Raw genomic sequence first — 18,520 nt, 5'->3', positions numbered from 1 at the left:
ACAGATACCTCAGTTACATTGTTTAATTTCATGGAGGGAGGCTGGAAAATGAGTCCCAGGGAATATGGAACAATACTTTTTATGTACATGACAGAGTGGGGATCCTGGTAAGCAGGACAGCCACTGAATATGAAACATGCAGGGATGACACGTACACCTGGGGTACCCCCTTTTGGTATCTTTGGCTCAGCTTCACCTGTGCCTACCACAGGGATTGCTCCCTGACCAGTGCTGGGTACGGGGGGAAGGCAGGTAACTCAGGGTGCTTCAGCCTGAATGATCAGTGTAAGACATCTCTCGATCGTGGGGAGAAGAAGCTGAGAGGACAGAGATATAGATCAGGCATCTCCCTGACCCCTATCCTGGATAAACCAGGAATGTATTGGCTTTGTGGCCGAACAGCATAGAAAGCATTTGGCCCCTCGGGTAGAAGTACATAAGCATTTGAATGCCTCCAGAGTATTGAATCTGGGGAGCTTTCTGCATTGGGCATCGGACATCAATCCGATAGCAGTGCGGAGCACAGGGTTTCACAAGGTCTGGAGGGCAATCCTATCCGGTCTGGGGGTAATTGAACTGGAAAGGGCGATAATCAACGTTTCCCAGGAGGTTGAGAAATCATATAATGATATTTTGTGCATGTTGTTGGACCTGCAAGGGGAGGTCCAGTCTTATCTAAGATGGTGTTACAAAACCGTTGAGCCCTTGATATGCTTGCTGCCCAACAAGGGAGAGCCTGATTGGAGGAAAGTGTTGTTACTATGTGGCAAATAAACCAGAAGGCCCAGGAACTTAAAAATGCCCTGCAGGTGTTTCATAACGTAGGGGTCCAAATGGATTGGGATCCCTGGGGATGGCTTACCAGTTGGTTGCCTGATCTGGGATGGGTACGCTCCCTAGTCCTGGGTCTCTTAACTGTGGGCATTATCCTTTTTGCCTGTTGTTGTTTTGTTAATTGTGTTAATTGTGTACCTCCCTTTGTTCGGTTGCTTAAACATGTTGTTAAACATGTTCCAGAGAAACCAAGAGTGCCTAAATGCGAGATGCTAGCCATGATATATATGGATGGAGAGACTGTAGTCTTTCAGGGTTAGGATGGTACTCTGGGTAGGATGGAATTCAATGAATTGATATATAAGCCTGGGGACAGCTACCCAGAAGATGATTTTGTATGATGATGTTTTGTATGATCTCAGAGTATGTATTCTGATGTATGTGAAGTGTTGGTTCACCCTAGAGGAGAGATATAGGTTGCTTCAAAAAGATCTGAGGATTCAGAATCGAACAACAGAAAGTGGGGACTGATGTATGGCAAATTAGATGTAGTAACGCACAACTTGACTTAGGCTACGTCATTCTGCGTAACTAGTCCCAAGGCTTCGCCTTGCAGAAAAGCCCTGTCAGTAGATTTCACTACTGTTATTCCTGTTGTTTTCCTTTACCCAAAAGTCAGAGGAACCGCAGTGAGCTAAGGCTAGAACAGACTGGCTGTCTGCTTGCACAACGGCAGCAGCCTTGGCCAGTCACGGGTGACCACAACAATCTGCCTCTTCTATGCAGCTGCTTTCTGAAGAATAATTTAGAGTATAAATGTATTGCTTTCTGTAATGAGTCTTTGTCCTGCTTTGAGCATGAGCCAAGCAGCACCTTTACTACTTAAGAGTAAATAAAGCTTTGATCTTAAGTCCTCTCGTCTGGGCTGATTATTGGGCTCCATCCGCCCAGGAATGAACCTCCTCTATTGGGGTCAAGGGTACCCCGATACATCACTCTAGATGCACCTGCAAGCTGCTCTGAGCAGCAATCCGCCTTCCAGCTCTCCCTGCGGTGGGGGATCGGCTCCACCACTCACTTGGCTTCTATGGAGCCGATCCTCCACCGGTGGCCTAGTGAGTGGTTGAACTGATCCCTCCACCACAGGGAGTGCTGGGCGGCGCACTGCTGCTTGGAGCAGCTTGCAAGTGCAGCCAGAGTGGAGATAAGCACCTACTAATTTATGCTTAAAGGTGCCTCTCGTTGTTGGTGCACACACAAACACACGCATCAGCTACTACTACTATCAGATACTACCCGCATCGGCTGCTACTGCTCTCAAGCTAGAGAATCTCGGAGCTATGGACAGTGCTTCCCATCTCTTGACTTGATTACAGCCAGCCATGGCTCTGGCCAGACTCTGCTATTATCAGAATCAGCCACTGGTGCTGCTTCCACTCTCTGAACATGTGTCTCACTGTTGTACATTCCTCTCCTTTTACTCTATTCATATTCTTTGTAATTAGGCTGCACATTTCCTGAATAGAGACCTGCTCATTGAAGTCTCAAGTATCTCACAAAACAAATGGTTAGAGGTCAACAAGTGTTATCAAAGAGGATAAAGTGAAATCAAGAGTTCCCCCACCTGGTTAAACCACCTGGGCCACACAATGGCATTCTGGTCAATGGTGATCTTGATCTCGGAGGAGGCCTGCCTTTCTAGGCTCCCAACTTTCACTCTAGCAATGGACTTGTTGGGAAATGCCACAGCATTCATAATATCAAAATCAGCTGACAGGCCCCCGTTCTCATCAAAGTAAATGCTTTCATTACTAATATTGTAAAACTGGAGACGTCTCAGGAAAAGATGAAGCTAGAATGACATAGAAAACATTTAGGATGAGAAACATGTTGTATATCTCGCCCATTTGGAAAACAAATACCCTATGCTTGTACACATATATTGCTAACTCATTATGGTTGTGGTATACTTTTCCACATTCATCCTGACAATCCAAAAATATACTGACACCTATCCTCCAGATGCATAACTAAGGTGGGGCAGGCAGGGCACGTGCCCTGGGCACCACATGAAGGGGGGCGCAAGATGGCTGCCCCACCACCACAAAAAACAAGCCCCAACAAGTGCCGTTGCTGTGGCTGGCCGGCTTTGGGCGCCCACCCATGCACCCCCCACTTGCGCAGGTGCAGCAGCTAAAAAGCACACTCGCGAGATCTCTAAGCGGAGGGCGGGTGCTCCCATTGGCCGGCAAAGTGCACACACCCCGTCCACTGAGCTGTTGAATCCAGTGCATGCCTCCCTGCACAACCACGTGGTCCGGGAGACTAAGCAGCTGCCTGCTGGGCATTCTACATTCCTTAGCCCTGTGAGTTTGTTTGTCCCCCACCCCGGCTTCCCCCGTGCTGCTTCCCGGGCTAGGCACCTTCCTTAGAGATGTGCTCCTTCCTTAGCCCTCTGTGTGTGTGTGTTCGTTCCCCCACTTCCCCCATGCTGCTTCCCTGGGCACCTTCCTTAGAGAGCTGCTGCTCGGCTCCTTCCTTATCCCTGTGTGTGTATCTTGGCCCCCATCTTCCTCCACGCTGCTTCCCCGTCACCTTCCTTATTCATTTTACTATTATTTACTATTGGAGGAGGGTTGCGCTCCTTCCTAAGCCGTGTGTGTGTGTGTGTGTGTGTGATGGTTCCCTCCTTCCTCCACGCTGCTTCCCCATCGCCTTCCTTATTTATTTTACTATTATTTACTGTTGTTGCGCTCCTTCCTAAGTCCTCAATGTATGTGTGTGTGTTTGTTGGTTCCCACCCCTTCCACCACGCTGCTTCCCCATCACCTTCCTTATTTATTTTATTATTATTTACTGTTGGAGGAGGGTTGCGCTCCTTCCTAAGCCGTGTGTGTGTGTGTGTGTGTGTGTGTGTGTGTGTGTGTGTGTGTGTGTGTTGGTTCCCTCCTTCCTCCATGCTGCTTCCCCATCGCCTTCCTTATTTATTTTACTTTTATTTACTGTTGGAGGAGGGTTGCGCTCCTTCCTAAGCCCTGCGGGTGTGTGTGTGTTTGTTGGTTCCCCCTTCCTCCATGCTGCTTCCCCAGTTGCCTTCCTTAGAGTTGCACTCCTCCCTTAGCCCTCTCTGTGTGTGTGTTTGTTCCGCCCACCCCCCTTCCCCCACGTTGCTTCAAGTCTGATGTTTGAAAAAAAATGCTTAGTTGGTTTCAAGTGCTTATAAAGAATTCTAGGAGACTGGTATCGGTGTTCAAAGGCAGCATGAGTGCAACAGTTCTTGGACCTTCCCAGCTTTTGGTGAGCTAAAGTCTCTTTCTCCCTTTTAGACAGGATTGTATACTTCAGTGGTTCCTCTGATATGCAGCAACCGGAAGGGCGTCCACAGTTCCTAACTTGTAAAACAAGGACTGTAGGGGTTCAAATGGGCTTAGAAGCTCATTTCTTTGCCCTTCATTTGGGAAGCCCTTCAACTTGAGCAGGGGTTCCCAACATGTGGCACTCCAGATGTTGATGAACTACAACTCCCATCATCCCCAGCTACAGTCATTGTGGCTGGGATGATGGGAGTTGTCATTCAGCAACGTCTGGAGTGCCACAGGTTGGGTACCCCTTTAACTATGTTAAAGTTATCTGAAAGATGGGTGTCAGTTTGGATGGGGGGGGTGCGATTTCAGTGCTTGCCCTAGGCGCTACTTTCCCTAGATACGCCTCTGCTACCCTCCATTGCCGTATAAGTTCCCTCAGATCAAGCAGGGGATTGGGTAGAGGGAGCAGGGGACCTAGCAAAGGCCGTTCATTTTTATAGTAGTGACAGCCAGTGACAGTTCTCCTGCCTAAGCAACTTCTCAAAAAGACAAAACAGCTGTTCCCACAAGCAGCCTAACCCAGGCTGGGGCAGCCCCAGAGGCAAATCTGGGGAAAATATCGCCTAGGGAAAGCAGTGAAATTGCACCCCTGTCCAAACAGGAATACTGGGATGTAGTAAACAATATCTGGAAATCCCTGTTAAAGGGAACACTGTACCATCTAAACATGGTTGTTGATCAAAACCTGAAAACATGAGCCATCTCTCTAAAAGATTTAGAACAACAGTCAGGAGTTATGTGAGGATTCCAAGTGTCATTTTCTCTGTCTCATCTCATGCTTTTTAAAAAACATGACTGTGTCCTAGAGGATCACCTGCCCAAATAGCCACTAGCAAAATAGGGGAAGAAGAAGGTGGTGGGGGGATGGGGGAGAATCTATAAACCAGTGAATGATTCCTGCCAGCCTTTGTCTTGTGATGACTGTTGGCTCATGATGGGGTATAGGTGCATTCACCACACTAGTGCTTACTTTGACACCAGGAGGGAGGAGGATACATTAGTTTGCCACACTAGACAGAGGCATTTGCAACAGGAGCAGACAGCCAAGTTCTGCCGGGGCCAAAACCAGCCCCTGCCAGACTAAGAAATCATTGTAATTTGCCCCTTCCTGTCACAAGCAGTGTGCTGTTCTTTTATTATTGACTGTAACTCTCAGATATCCCAGTCATGGATGGAAAATTCAAGGTCAATTTAAAAGAGACACATTTCTACAGGGGATTTTCTTCTGTGCAGGTGTTGTGCAGAAACCCATGTGTAGTGATCAATACATATGTATCTATTCCGCCAGGGGCATAGCAAGGTTGGAATGGGTCCAGAGACGAGATTTTAAAATGGGGCCCTACCCCTCAAAGTCCAGAGCGTCCACACTCCCCAGGCTCTCAAGAATTTAAGCCTGATATTTGAAAATAAGTATGCTGCCTGGAAATACATTTCAATGAACACACACACGCACACTTCACAATATGCAGTGATATACATTGAGTACTATATATTTGTGCTACTTTTAATGCCTAGAACACACTAGAAACACTAATTATTAAAATGGCCCCCTCGCTGCAGATTAGCAAAGGAGACTTTCAACCATGCAGGATGAGCCTATGTTTGTTTTCTCAGAATTCTGAACAAATTTAGTAAAGTTTGATTCCAGGAGGTTTTTCACACGAAGCTTTTAAAGCCCTATAACACACATCTCCTCTGGAATGGAGGAGCTGCATTCACATGTTGGCCAGATTTACCCTGAAGTCCCTGCGAGTTATTGGGGAGCAGTTCACACGTAAATAAATAAATAAATAAATAAATACAAAACAAAAGCACAACACATGCTTCACAGTTCTCACTCAGAGCTTCTGGGTTGCAAAACAACTTGAACATAAGTGCATTTATGAATGAATGAATGAATAAATAAATAAATATAATATAATATAATATAATATAATATAATATAATATAATATAATATAATATAATATAATATAATATTGTTCCAGAAGTTTTTGTAATTTTCTTCCATGAAACAAACCACTTATAGGGCTTTTTAGATAGTTTTTGTTTTTAAAGCCAGCAAAGTTTCCACTCCGTTTTAAATTAAATATTCAGACTTCTCAGTCTCCCCACCCCCCCTATCAAAGCCCTATGGCAAGCAGATCCCTATATATGGGGGGGGGGGAACACCACAAAAAGGAATTCACAGTCTACCTGGCAAAATCTGTGCTGGATGGTCTGGGCAGAGGTTCTGCTGCTGCAGAGCTCTGCCTGCCTTCTTCTTCCTGGCTTCCTTGGGGCCTGCCGAGTTCAGGCTTCAGGGAGGCCTACACGGAGGCCTCTCTGTAAGCCCTGCCCACCCGCCGATCAGCTGAGAAGTGGGGAGAGAAGAGCTGCTCTGCAGTTTTCAGGCCCCCAGGGGCAGATCCTAGGCCTAGCAGAAGGCAAGCAGGATGGCAAGTGGCTGAGGGGCCCTGGGGCTGGGCAGGTGGGCAATGGGGTGGGGGTGGGGGTGTGAGGAACTGGCATGGTGACCTCCCTTCTGTGGTGCCTAGGGCACATGACCTGGCTGCCCCACCCCAGGTCCGCCCATGGGCAGCCCAGCCTGGATTAGGCTAAAGTGCAGCACCAGGATCTGTGTGGATTCTGAGGCTGCCCGCCCACCTAACCACACTTTGGAGCCTGGCCATTAGCCAAGATTAAGAGCACCTGGATCACGTATGTGCTTGGGCTACTTGCAGCCTGAGCACACAAAAAGATGGGCACCTAGGGTATCTGTCCCACAGTGGTATCCCTTGATGAAGCAGAGAGCAATCCTAACTGCCTAAGTGAGAAACCAAACTTACAGGAAACTTCCAGGCCAGTTTCAACTGGTGTTGATTGGTTGATGAGACTGGTCTGACTGGCATGCTCAGTTAGTCAAGGGCAATGCAAACTGTTGACTGTAATGGGATTGGTGCATTGAAGGACTAATCATATGTTGACTGGAGGACTTTACAAGCTTAGGCTTATGCATAAATTACTGTGATTTCCCTTATAAACCCTGAGATTCATTTGTTCTGGGCTCCTCCCCCTTCTACTGAATTACTTGGGTGAGAGTGGCTCAGCATGTCGTAAATAAATAAAGCTTGATTCAGATGGAACCACGAGCCTCTACTCACTAAAGAATCCATATGCATTGCATTCATCACAGGGTGCATTGTCAGATACATGGCTCTGAAGATCCATGTTGCATGCAGCAGTGTGGATTGTGTGGGAGCGTGGTCCACACTCCGACTAATGCTGCAGGATCATCTGGGGGGAAAGGACATTTTGAGCAGGCTTCCGCCCACCTGCCAGCCCTGCCTGCTTACCTGTTGTGTGAATAGCTTTAAAGTCCTTCCATTCATTATTTATTTGTTTATTTATTTGATTTGATTTATAGACCACGCTTCCAAAAATGGTTCAGGGTGGTTTACAACAAAATAAACACCATTAAAATAAATTAACAATTAACAATTAAACAGTCTGTCTCCAGTGACAGAGACAAAAGGATGGGCTGCAACCCACACAAAGATGTCAAATATAAGTCCTGCAATGATGATAAGAATCCACTACACCTTAAGAGGCCAAGCCATACTTAATGAGGGGTGGGTGGGTAGTGACTCTCACGAACAGGGTTTGCCTCAGAAATGTTCAAATTTTGACTACAACAATACATTTGATAATGTCTTTGAATCAAAGGTAAATACCTTCCAAGGTTCTGCAATTTGCTGTCCCAGCCTGTCTGTCATCATTCTGTGACTCCATCTGGATGAGTAGGCATCATTGAGAGTACGTGCCACAGCCTGGACAGTGTTGTAAATACTGTAGCTGTCCTGAGACAAAATGCTTTCAGCTACATCCTGGGGCAAGGTCTCCAGTGCCTCTCTCTGAGTGCATCTTAGCTTGCCTTTCACAGACAATAGAGGTTTTGAATATAAACAATGAAATGCTTTCTCTCCATACTCCATGATGGCCGATAACAATGGGGCAAAATTGTCATATTGTGTCCCTTCTTGTGTGTGGATTGAGAAGGAGAAAGAACCATGGATGTGCTGGATATCCACTGCTCTGTAAAACAATCTCAAGCTGAGGTCCTCCATAACTGTTGCAATCCAAACTTTCCCAAGAATTTCCCTTTCAATATTTTCAGCCTCTTTCATCAGTATTGCTAGAATAGATGCAGCCCCAGTATCTATGTGATAAACAATCACGTTGGCTTGCCTCTGTACTAGAAATAAATACATGTCAAAAATGTTTCGTTTGATCCTATCCATCCTTGGAATTCTTTCTGAAAAGGCGACACAAAGACCATTCCTGATTATCACAGGCATGAAAGTCCTCAGGAACCTTTGTCCATGGTCACTGTCTGGAGCAAGGAGACCTATCCATGTCCACTTGAAATGCAGGAGTAGCTTAACAATCCCTAGGTAAGGAAGCTCTTGTTTGGGGACCAGACGGTAGAAAAAAGGAAATTGAGTTTTATCTGTTAGAGCACCATCAACAGAACTATAACTTACCTAGTAGAGAAAGGAAGATAGTGGTGATTTGTTTTGTTGTTTTTAGGAAACAAATCAGATATTTCTTAAGCTAAAATTATTACTTATTTGCAGAATATCTTCCATTATGATGGAGGAAGTGTATGTGGAGGGAGGGTCCATATATTGTCCTCACTACAACAACATGCAACAACATCTGTTCCCTTTCCTCATATGAGCAAATGGCAACCATTCAAATCTATAGGAGAAAGTCAAGGAGTACCCTTAGGGGCAATGTTCCCTCTAACAGGGATTCCCAGATGTTGTTGACTACAATTCTCAGAATCGCCAGTTGCAATGGCTTTTGCTTGGGGGTTATGGGAGTTGTAGTCAACAATATCTGGGAATCCCTGTTAGAGGGAATACAGCTTAGCAACACTACTGGATGCAGCTAGATGCTATCCATCCTCCTGGTGACACCAACGTCTGGGCTGAGGAGGAGATGCAGACACCTCTCCAATGTTTCAGAGATGGTGTTCCTTGGCACACCGTTGCAGTAGACTGTTAGGAACTGGGTTTTATGTTTCTGGATGAGTTTCTCTATCCTAGATTAACCTCTGCTAAAATTGTGCTGTTTTTGCTCTTGCTTGGCATCCTTTGCAGAAAAGATGTCTGGGACAAATAATAGTTTCATCCAATAGTTGCTTACAAACAAAATTCAAATGTTTGATGAACTATATATGTATGGATATTTTGTATGGCGCTCCCTATGAATATTAGATGCTTTTTGCAGCCTTAAAAAGAGCCCTAAAAACCCATTTTAGCCTAGTTTTTAGTGATCACTGAAATGAATTTAAACTGGCTTTATTTTTTAATGAGTTATTTATTTATTTTAATCTCTTTTAATATGTGTGAACCGCCTGGAGCTATCTGGGTGAGGTGGTATAAAAAATCTAATAAATAAACAAAATTAAACTGAAAAAATAAAATGTTGGTTATTTTTGCCATGAATCTCAACAAGGCTTCTTGGTTTATATCTTGGGTCATGCCTGATCCCTTTGAGACTGTGAAGCCTTTCAGGACAGGGAAGCATCTCTTCATTTCTTTTGCTATGTAAACCACTTTGATAACATTTTGTTTGAAAAGCAGTATATAAATAATTTATGTAATGGCTTATATCTAGACTAGAACTCTGCTAGTGTAATAGTGGCTAACATCTGGACTAACACTGCATTATCACATGAGAGGGAGGGGCCATTTTTGCTATCTCCCCTTCCCTCTAAAGTCCACTGTGCCTCCTCCAAGAGTGAGACTGGTGGCCTTGGCTACAATTCTCTTGTTTGTCAAAGACAAACTTCAGCTGTCACTTATTTCTATGGCTGAAGGGAGCAAAGTACTTAGAGACACTGTTTCAGGGGAGAAAATCCCTGTTTACCAGCCATCACACTTCATGGCACATTTGTCAGCAACAAGGACACCAGAGATAAAGTATCCACTTACTCTACATGAGGCAGCTACAAGGTTTGTGGGAAGCAGACATTTGCCAATTAAAACTGACAGATCTTACTTGGATTCAAATATATTTGTGTACTTTTTGACCTGTTTCATAATGTTGAGTTTCCATTCCGGTTCCGGACTAAAGAACCTTAATCTCTTCTTTCCCCACCATCCTCTCATCCCATCCACCTAATTTGTTGTGGACTACAATGTTAGACATCTGAGTTATGCTCACAGGATTTATCTTCCAAATGAAAGGGATAAAGAATTTTGTGGATGCACCTCATGTGAACGATGCTCAGATTACATTTCTAACTGACATATCCATCCACTGTATAACTTTTGAAGCCCCAAAGGATCCTACATGGGTGTTGTCCTCTATTGTCCATGCTGTATAGCACTAATATTCCTTCCCTTCCCTTATTAGAAGTAGTAATCTTTGATGCTTTATTCTTGGAGGAAAGGAAGTTTTTTGTTTTCATTGGGGGCGGGGGGAATGTCACCAACAATGGAAACTGATGATAGTGAGTCACCCAGGAAACATTTGTTAGGGGCATCTATATAAATAAAGTTTATTAATAATAACAACAACAACAATAATATTAATAATGCCTCTCCCATCAACAATATGGTGAGATGTAACTTTAATAAATCTATACGGGATCGGTCGTCGCCGAGGTCAACAAGGACCGCGCCAGGTGCTATAGTCCCTGGACATCTGGTGGCAAGTGGGCAACAGGACTCAGGATCTTCAGTTGAGCAACCAGGGCTGGAGACTGCAAGGTTACTGGAAGAAACATCACTTAACCAAAAAAATATACAAAAAATGCCAACAAGGAAATAATGATCTGCTATTACAAGTCTAGTCCAACTAGAAGAGGTTATTTAAAAAGAATGTACCAAATCTGGAAAGAGAAGCATCCAGATACAGAAATAACAAAACAAAGGCTAGCAGACCAGAGAAGATTCATAATAAGAAACAAAGTATTCACAGGAGTTGAGCTGGAAGAATTGCAAAGAGCAACACAGGCTCAAGATATGGAAGAAGAATGACGACCAACTGAAGAAGTTGCTCAGGCACAGGTGGAGGAGGTGTTGGAAATCGAGGATGCCACTGTTGCTGAACTGTTCCAAAATCAAAACCAGGCAACCTCCCCTTTGCCTTCACCTCAAAAACCCAAATGTCGTTTAACAGAAAAGTAACAAGAACTAAAGCAAAAAATAACTGAGCACATGAACCAAACAATCACCAGGGTTCGACTTCCAGCTCTAAAAACAGTTGCCAAAAAACAACTTGCTCAGGCATTAAAAGATGTCAATGCTGCTCTTGCAGAAATAACAACCAAGAATTTACAAGAAACAAACAAACTAATGTACAGTGCAGCAACAATAACAACACAAGAGCTCAGATATAAGATCATTTGACCTGTAAAAATAGAAAGCAGTACATTACCTAAATGGAAGATTAGATTAGAAAATAAAATCTCCAGGCTTAGATCAGATGCTAGTAAATTGAAAGATATGAAAGACAAGAAGCTGGAGAATGAAAACACCAAACAGTATCTGATCTAAAAATACCACCTAGATTCAAGGAAAATTAGAGAAGTCCTGGAAATAATAAAGCCCTGGAAATAATAAATAAATAAATAATAATAAAGCCCTAGAAATAATAAAGTCCTGGAAATAATAAAGCAGCAAATAACAGCAGTGTCAGAGAAAATTAGCAGATATGAAGCCAGAATTACACAACACAGGCAGAATCTCCAATTCCAGTCGAATCAGAGACGTTTCTACCAAAGCATAGGAGAAACTGCAAGAAACATAGAAACACCAAATAAAGAAGAAACAGTGCAATTCTGGGGAAAATTATGGGACAATCCAATAGATTATAATAAAAAAGCAGGCTGGATGAAAGACGTCAAAAATGTAATCAACAAATGCAAGATCTAATAATAACACCAGAATTAATAAGTGAAAGAGCAAAGAAAATTAATTATTGGACTGCGCCAGGCGATGATGAACTGCATGGCTTTTGGCTTAAACACCTAACAAGCCTTCATAAACAACTATCAAAACAGTTCAATCACATTTTGCAAGGAGGTGATATTGAACAATGGCTAACAACGGGGAAAACTCATCTCATCATGAAATACCCAGCAAAAGGTACAGTTCCAAGTAATTATAGACCGATAACCTGCCTGCCAACCATGTTCAAATTATTAACTGGAATAATAGCGGATGAAGTGATGCAACACTTATGAACTAACAAACAGCTTCCAGTTGAACAGAAAGGAAATTGCCCGAACACCAGAGGCACAAAAGACCAGCTGCTGATTGACAAAATGATTTTAGAAAAATGCAAGAGAAGAAAAACAAATCTAAGTGTTGCATAGATTGACTAAAAGAAAGCCTTCGACACATTGCCTCACACATGGATACTAAAATGTTTAGAAACAACTGGTGTCAGCAAAAACATTCAGATATTTATTTAAAAAGCAATAAGCATGTGGAGTAGACGGTTACCAATCAATGGCAAGACACTCGGACAGGTTAGCATTAAAAGATGCATTTTCCAAGGGGACTCACTATCCCCTCTGTTGTTTGTAATCGCCATGACCCCACTTTCACAAATACTAAACAAAACCGGCCTCGGATACCAAACATCTAAAATATCCAGTAAAATCAACCATCTGCTGTACATGGACGATCTGAAGTTGTATGGAAAGTCGCAGTTAGAATTCAAATCACTGCTAAACACTGTCTATATATTCAGTAGCGATATAGCAATGGAATTTGGACTAGACAAGTGTGCTGCATTAATAATGAACAGAGGAAAAATAAGAAAAACAGAAGGAATAGAACTGCCCAATGGAAGCAAGATCAAGAACCTGGAAGGGAAAGAACCTTACAAATACTTGGGCATTCTCAAGGCTGATAACATCGCACACACTGAAGTTAAAAAAAAAATTGGAAGTGAATACATCAGGAGAGTTAGAAAAATCCTCAAGTCCAAACTCAATGGCGGGAACACCATACAAGCCATAAACACCTGGGCTATACCTGTTATCAGATACACTGCAGGAATAATACTGGACCAAGGCAGAGCTAGAGACGCTAGATTGTAAGACCAGGAAAATCATGACCATCAATCATGCTCTGCACCCCCACAGTGATGTAGATAGGCTATACCTCCCTAGCAGCTCAGGTGGAAGAGGAATGCTGCAAGTCCATCAAACAGTAGAGGAGGAGAAAAGAGGCCTTGAAGAATATACCAAGGACAGTGAAGTAGATGCACTTCAGATGGTCAATAACGTGAAAGTATTCAACACCAATGAAAGAAAGCAGGCCTACAAGAAAGAACAAGTCAAGAACCAAGCAGAAAAAATGGAGAAATAAGCCCCTGCATGGTCAATATTTGCATAATATAAGTGGAAAATCAGACATCACCAAGACCTGGCAATGGCTTAAGAATGGTTACTTGAAGAAAGAAACAGAGGGTTTAATACTGGCTGCGCAAGAACAGGCACTAAGAACAAATGAAACAAGAGCAAAAGTTGAAAAATCCACAACAAAGAGCAAGTGCCGCCTTTGTAAAGAAGCAGATGAAACAGTGGACCACCTGATCAGATGTTGTAAAAAGATCGCACAGACTGACTACAAACAAAGGCATAACAAGGTAGCAGGGATGATACACTGGAACATCTGCAAAAAATACAAGCTACCTGTAGCCAAAACTTGCTGGGACCATAAAATTGAAAAGGTTGTCGAAAATGAAGATGTAAAAATATTATGGGACTTCCAACTACAAACAGACAAACATCTGCCACACAATACACCAGATATAACTGAAGTCAAGAAGAAAGAAAAACAAGTTAAAATAATCGATATAGCAATACCAGGGGATAGCAGAAGAGAAGAAAAAGAAATAGAAAAAATCACCAAATACAAAGATCTCCAAATTGAAATTGAAAGGCTATGGCAGAAAAAGACCAAAATAATCCCAGTGGTTATTGGTGCCCTGGGTGCAGTTCCAAAAGACCTTGAAGAGCACCTCAACACCATAGGGGTCACAGAAATCACCATCAGCCAATTACAAAAAGCAGCTTTACTGGGAACAGCCTATATTCTGCGACGATATCTATAACAACAGCAACAACATTGACAATAAAGTTCAGCCATCCCAGGTGCTTGGGAAGCACTCGATGTCTGTATAAAATAAACCAGTCAATAACATCCTTCTGACTGTGTAAATAAATAATAATAATAATATATGCTTGTCTGTGACTGTAATAAAGATTGATTGATTGACTGATTGATTGATTGTGAGATATTTTCACCCACAGATTAAAGGCGCTTCAAAGGAAGGTTCACTGACCATGATGTGCACACTCTTCTCACCTTCATCCTCTGGTCAGTAGAGGGGTTTCTTTTTCCCCCAGAACCTTTGTGCAGAGATGACAGTGGCACAAAAGGGATGGGTATATGATTGCATGGACCATGGAAAGTCAAACCATTCCCAAACCATTTTCAGTTCTTATAAAAAACCGATCGTCTATCTCTGGCCTCACTTTTTCATGCCTGTCTTGAATTTCATGAAGTGGCTGCAAAGTGGAATGAGGTGGAGCTTTGTCCATGATCACCAACAACACCCCTGATTCATACCTGTGGAGTTTTGTAGATGCCCAACAAGGTTGAAATCTGACTGGAGATTTCTGAGTCAGCCCCTTCGAGAACAGCCACCAAGCGATTGCTTTTTCCACAGATGTAGTTTGGAACATTCCTGCCAGAGGACAGCAAGTCTATCGTGGCATCATATGTCATTCTTGCATTGAAATGATTCTCATAGATGTTGTATCCAAGAGTGATGTTGGGTAAGAGTCCAGGATTCTGGTTGATCTCTTGAATGGCGAACAAGAAGGGCAGGAGGTGCCAGAAATGTAGGCCCTTAATGCTGTAACAGAATATACATGTCATGCCTTGATCTTCCATTCAATGAAAACAGATCAAGTTCCTGCTTCTCTTTGTATAAGAACCTTTCTAGGCAATAGTGATAGCTGGTGTTTACTCTTACCAGGCTCTATAGAGACTGAAGAGCAATAGCTACTCCAGACATTGTGATGTGCAAGTGCATATGCATGGGAAAAATACTGTGCTGCAGGCAGAAGAGCCATTTGCCTTTCAAAAACAAAACCAGGAGGACAGAAATACCTTACAGAGCTTTCAAAGTCGTGTTTCTCTCTTTCTATTAAGGAGAGCCACCGGAACTATAATTGAACCCAAGCACGGTGGCTTTTGTTTGCCTTGTCTTTCTTTTCATATTGTGAGTCCTTCGGGGGACAGGGAGACATCTACTTATTTTTCTTGAAATCAGTATTGAGGTAGTAGTAGTAGTAGTAGTAGTAGTGATGTGTGTGTGTGTGTTTGTATGTACAACAGAGGAGAGCCCATCCTGTGGTAGCAAGCATGAATTGTCCCCTTTGCTATGCAGGGTGCACTCTGCTATGCATTTGAATGTGTTAGCACATGTCTTAGCACTGTAAGAATTTATCCTCAGGGGATGGGGCCACTCTGGGAAGAGCACCTGCATGCTTGCATGAAGAAGGTTCCAAGTTCCCTCCCTGACATCTCCAAGATAGGGCTGAGAAAGACTTCTGGAAGCCCACAACCTGGGAGAAGCTGGTGCCAGTCTGTGTAGACTATACTGAGCAAGATGGACCAATGGTCTGATTTGGTAGAAGGCTGCTTCCTATCTTCCTGTGTTGCTTGGAGGCTGGGTTGAGCTCTCCAGTTTCTAGTTGTCTATGCCTTGTATAGATTTCCAATTTGCTTTTGGATTCTTACTCTTCCACCTGGCATTGTAATGGAGGAGGAAAGTCTACTGTGCAGTTCTAGTTGGAAAGTGTTCTCTCACACAATATTTTCAATGGGAAAAGTTCTGGGAAACTAATTCTGACACCCCCCTCCCAGGAATGATTTCATATATGTACTGTAGAAGCTAACCTGCATGCCCTCCAACATTTCACATTGGCAAATACACACAACACCCCTGTCCTCACACCAGTGGGAACTGTATGAGCACATCTGTATCAAAATATTTATTGATACAACAAACCGGAATCAATTTAAGCCAATCAGAATCAATAAAGAAGAAACAATAGGGCAGGTTCAAAAAGAGCTTTGCAATCAATTCATCACCACATTATTACTTACGCCAGGGGCATAGCTGGGGAGAGGAGGCCCAAGTTCACCCCTTTCTCCGGCAGCTCTTTGGAGTGAGGGAGGTAATGAAGAAGATAGGGAGGGGTGGGGATGGGAGTACTTCAGGAGCTCAGGGGCCTGGATTCTTTGAACCTATCCACTCAATTATAGCCGCACACCTGACTTACGAAATATAATCTGAAGTAGGAGGCATGAAGAAAACGTATGGCTCAAGTATAATATCTGTGGTAGATGTGACCCCACTAATCACGTAGTCTCCTGGCTTGTAATGATTAGCTACCTGTCCTGGATCACTTAGCACACTTAATGAGCATTTTGCCTTCAGTGTCCCACGGAGAGCATGGGGCAGCAGCAAAAGAATTAGCAACAACAACAGCAGTTTCATCCTCAATATCTCTCCTATAGTCACACTCACTCCCTGACTGGATAAGCAGATCCAGCTGCTAATAGGACCTGAAGCTAAGTATTCTTACAAGAGTGCAGCTCCAGTGACTTGACTAGCTCTAATATGAAACCACACACATGGACACAGTGGCTAAATCTCAGCCCAGGATCTCAGTGCCCGGGGAGGAGGCCTCTATGTACCAGCCGTTTCTGGCTTGGGACCAGAAAGTACCACAAGTTGTTCTTGATTATGATGTTTCTGCTATTGCTCTCAAACATGGTATCCCTTGAGTTTTGGTGTGGAAAAAAGTAAATCACCATGATTTTGATAATTATAAGGAAAGAATCAGTCAACTCTGTGTGTGTGTTTGTGTGTGTATGTGCAGATGCATAGGTGGAGAAAACATGTTTGGAAGATAAACAGGAGCTGCTCTGTTGAGTTCTGTGGGTCAGTGAGGAAGCAGAACAGCAAGGCTGAACTGAGTGGCAAGAATTATCTCCCAGAATTCTCTCTTAGCCACATACAACTTTGCATACAATCCTAAGACAATTCTCTCTCTCTCCCTCCCTCCCCCCCCTCTCTCTCTCTCTCACACACACACACACAACCCTAATCTAGTATTTTGTGAGGGAAATGTGAGGAACTACCCAATATCCTGTGAGGAATGTGCCTTATCTTGGCAATATTCAAAAACATAATACTGTACAATTTTCCACACACTTATTTAATAAGTGTGTAGAAAATTGTTTGTATTTTCCACTTTCTTTCACCCTTATATAACTTGTAAGTTTTGCTATATTCGCATAATCATATAATTTTGACTCCCTTTCTGATTTTGAGGGAATCAGAGTCCCGCCTCCCCGCCACCCCATGCCAATATTTTACATAACGTGCTCTTGCTGCAATTACCAAATAACATATCAACTCTCTATTCTGCACTAGTATATTTTTTAGATAAATTAATAAAAGCAATAATGGATCCAACTCTAGTTGAATTCCTTCTGCTACAGAGCTTAGGACCAGGGTATTTAAGAGAACGTCTTCTTTACCATGAGCCCCACCATCACCCATTGAGATCATTTGGAGAGCTCCGTCTGCAGCTGCCACCAGCTCGTCTGGTGCCTTCAGAGGGGTGGGCCTTCTCTGTTCCAGGGAATGTGCTCCCTGCTGAAAGAAGAGCCTTCCCATTTCTGTTAACTTTGAAGAGATCTTTAAAGACACATTTTTTTCACCCAAGCCTTTTAACTAGACTTGTGGTTTTAAATGGTTTTAAGTTATTTATGTCTGTTTTCATTTGTTTTATGTTGTTGCAAACTGCCAAGAGATGTAAGTTTGGGGCAGTGTACATATATAATTAATTAATTAAGCAAGCAAGCAAAATATTGCCTCCCTTACTTTGGACCAAAATGCTCTCACCTTACCACATTGCCACCAAATGTGAAAATAGGTACCAGCAAATAACTCACATTATCTACCATACTTAACCAAGTTTCCATTTATCTGACAAAGGTTTTCAGGAGTTGTATACCACCTAATCATAACTTTGAGGCAATTTTATCTTATATATGCACAATGATGAATTATATGTTATTTTCCAGATATATTCCCACTCTTCAAACATAATCGATTTATGTAGATCTTCACCCCACTTCAACACACCACCCTTAACCTGTTCTTCCTAATTTATTATTTATAAAATAATATTTTATAAATTTTTGGCTATAAATATTATTTAATCCCATTCATATAAATATTTTCACAGTCTGCACCCTTTCTTAACTGATAACCTTTCTGTATTAC

The 18,520-nt window shown here is 42.9% G+C and overlaps 1 protein-coding gene across 1 annotated transcript in view; it reads right to left on the bottom strand.

The window, feature by feature from the left end:
• Positions 1–18,520, bottom strand: part of LOC128343951 (vomeronasal type-2 receptor 26-like) — a 42,059-nt gene that overhangs the window by 11,278 nt on the left and 12,261 nt on the right. The window contains exons 2-3 of the mRNA XM_053293389.1: positions 14,779–15,014; positions 2,399–2,626 (exon numbers count right to left, since the gene is read on the bottom strand). Of these exons, the coding sequence (XP_053149364.1) occupies positions 2,399–2,626; positions 14,779–15,014 (464 nt within the window). The remainder of the gene's footprint in view (positions 1–2,398; positions 2,627–14,778; positions 15,015–18,520) is intronic.

This window comes from Hemicordylus capensis, chromosome 2 (genome assembly GCF_027244095.1).
Source record: "Hemicordylus capensis ecotype Gifberg chromosome 2, rHemCap1.1.pri, whole genome shotgun sequence".
In the NCBI taxonomy this organism is placed as follows: Eukaryota; Metazoa; Chordata; class Lepidosauria; order Squamata; family Cordylidae; genus Hemicordylus; species Hemicordylus capensis.
The sequence above is the reverse complement of the archived record's forward strand: the minus strand, read 5'-3'. Positions and strand labels throughout refer to the sequence as shown.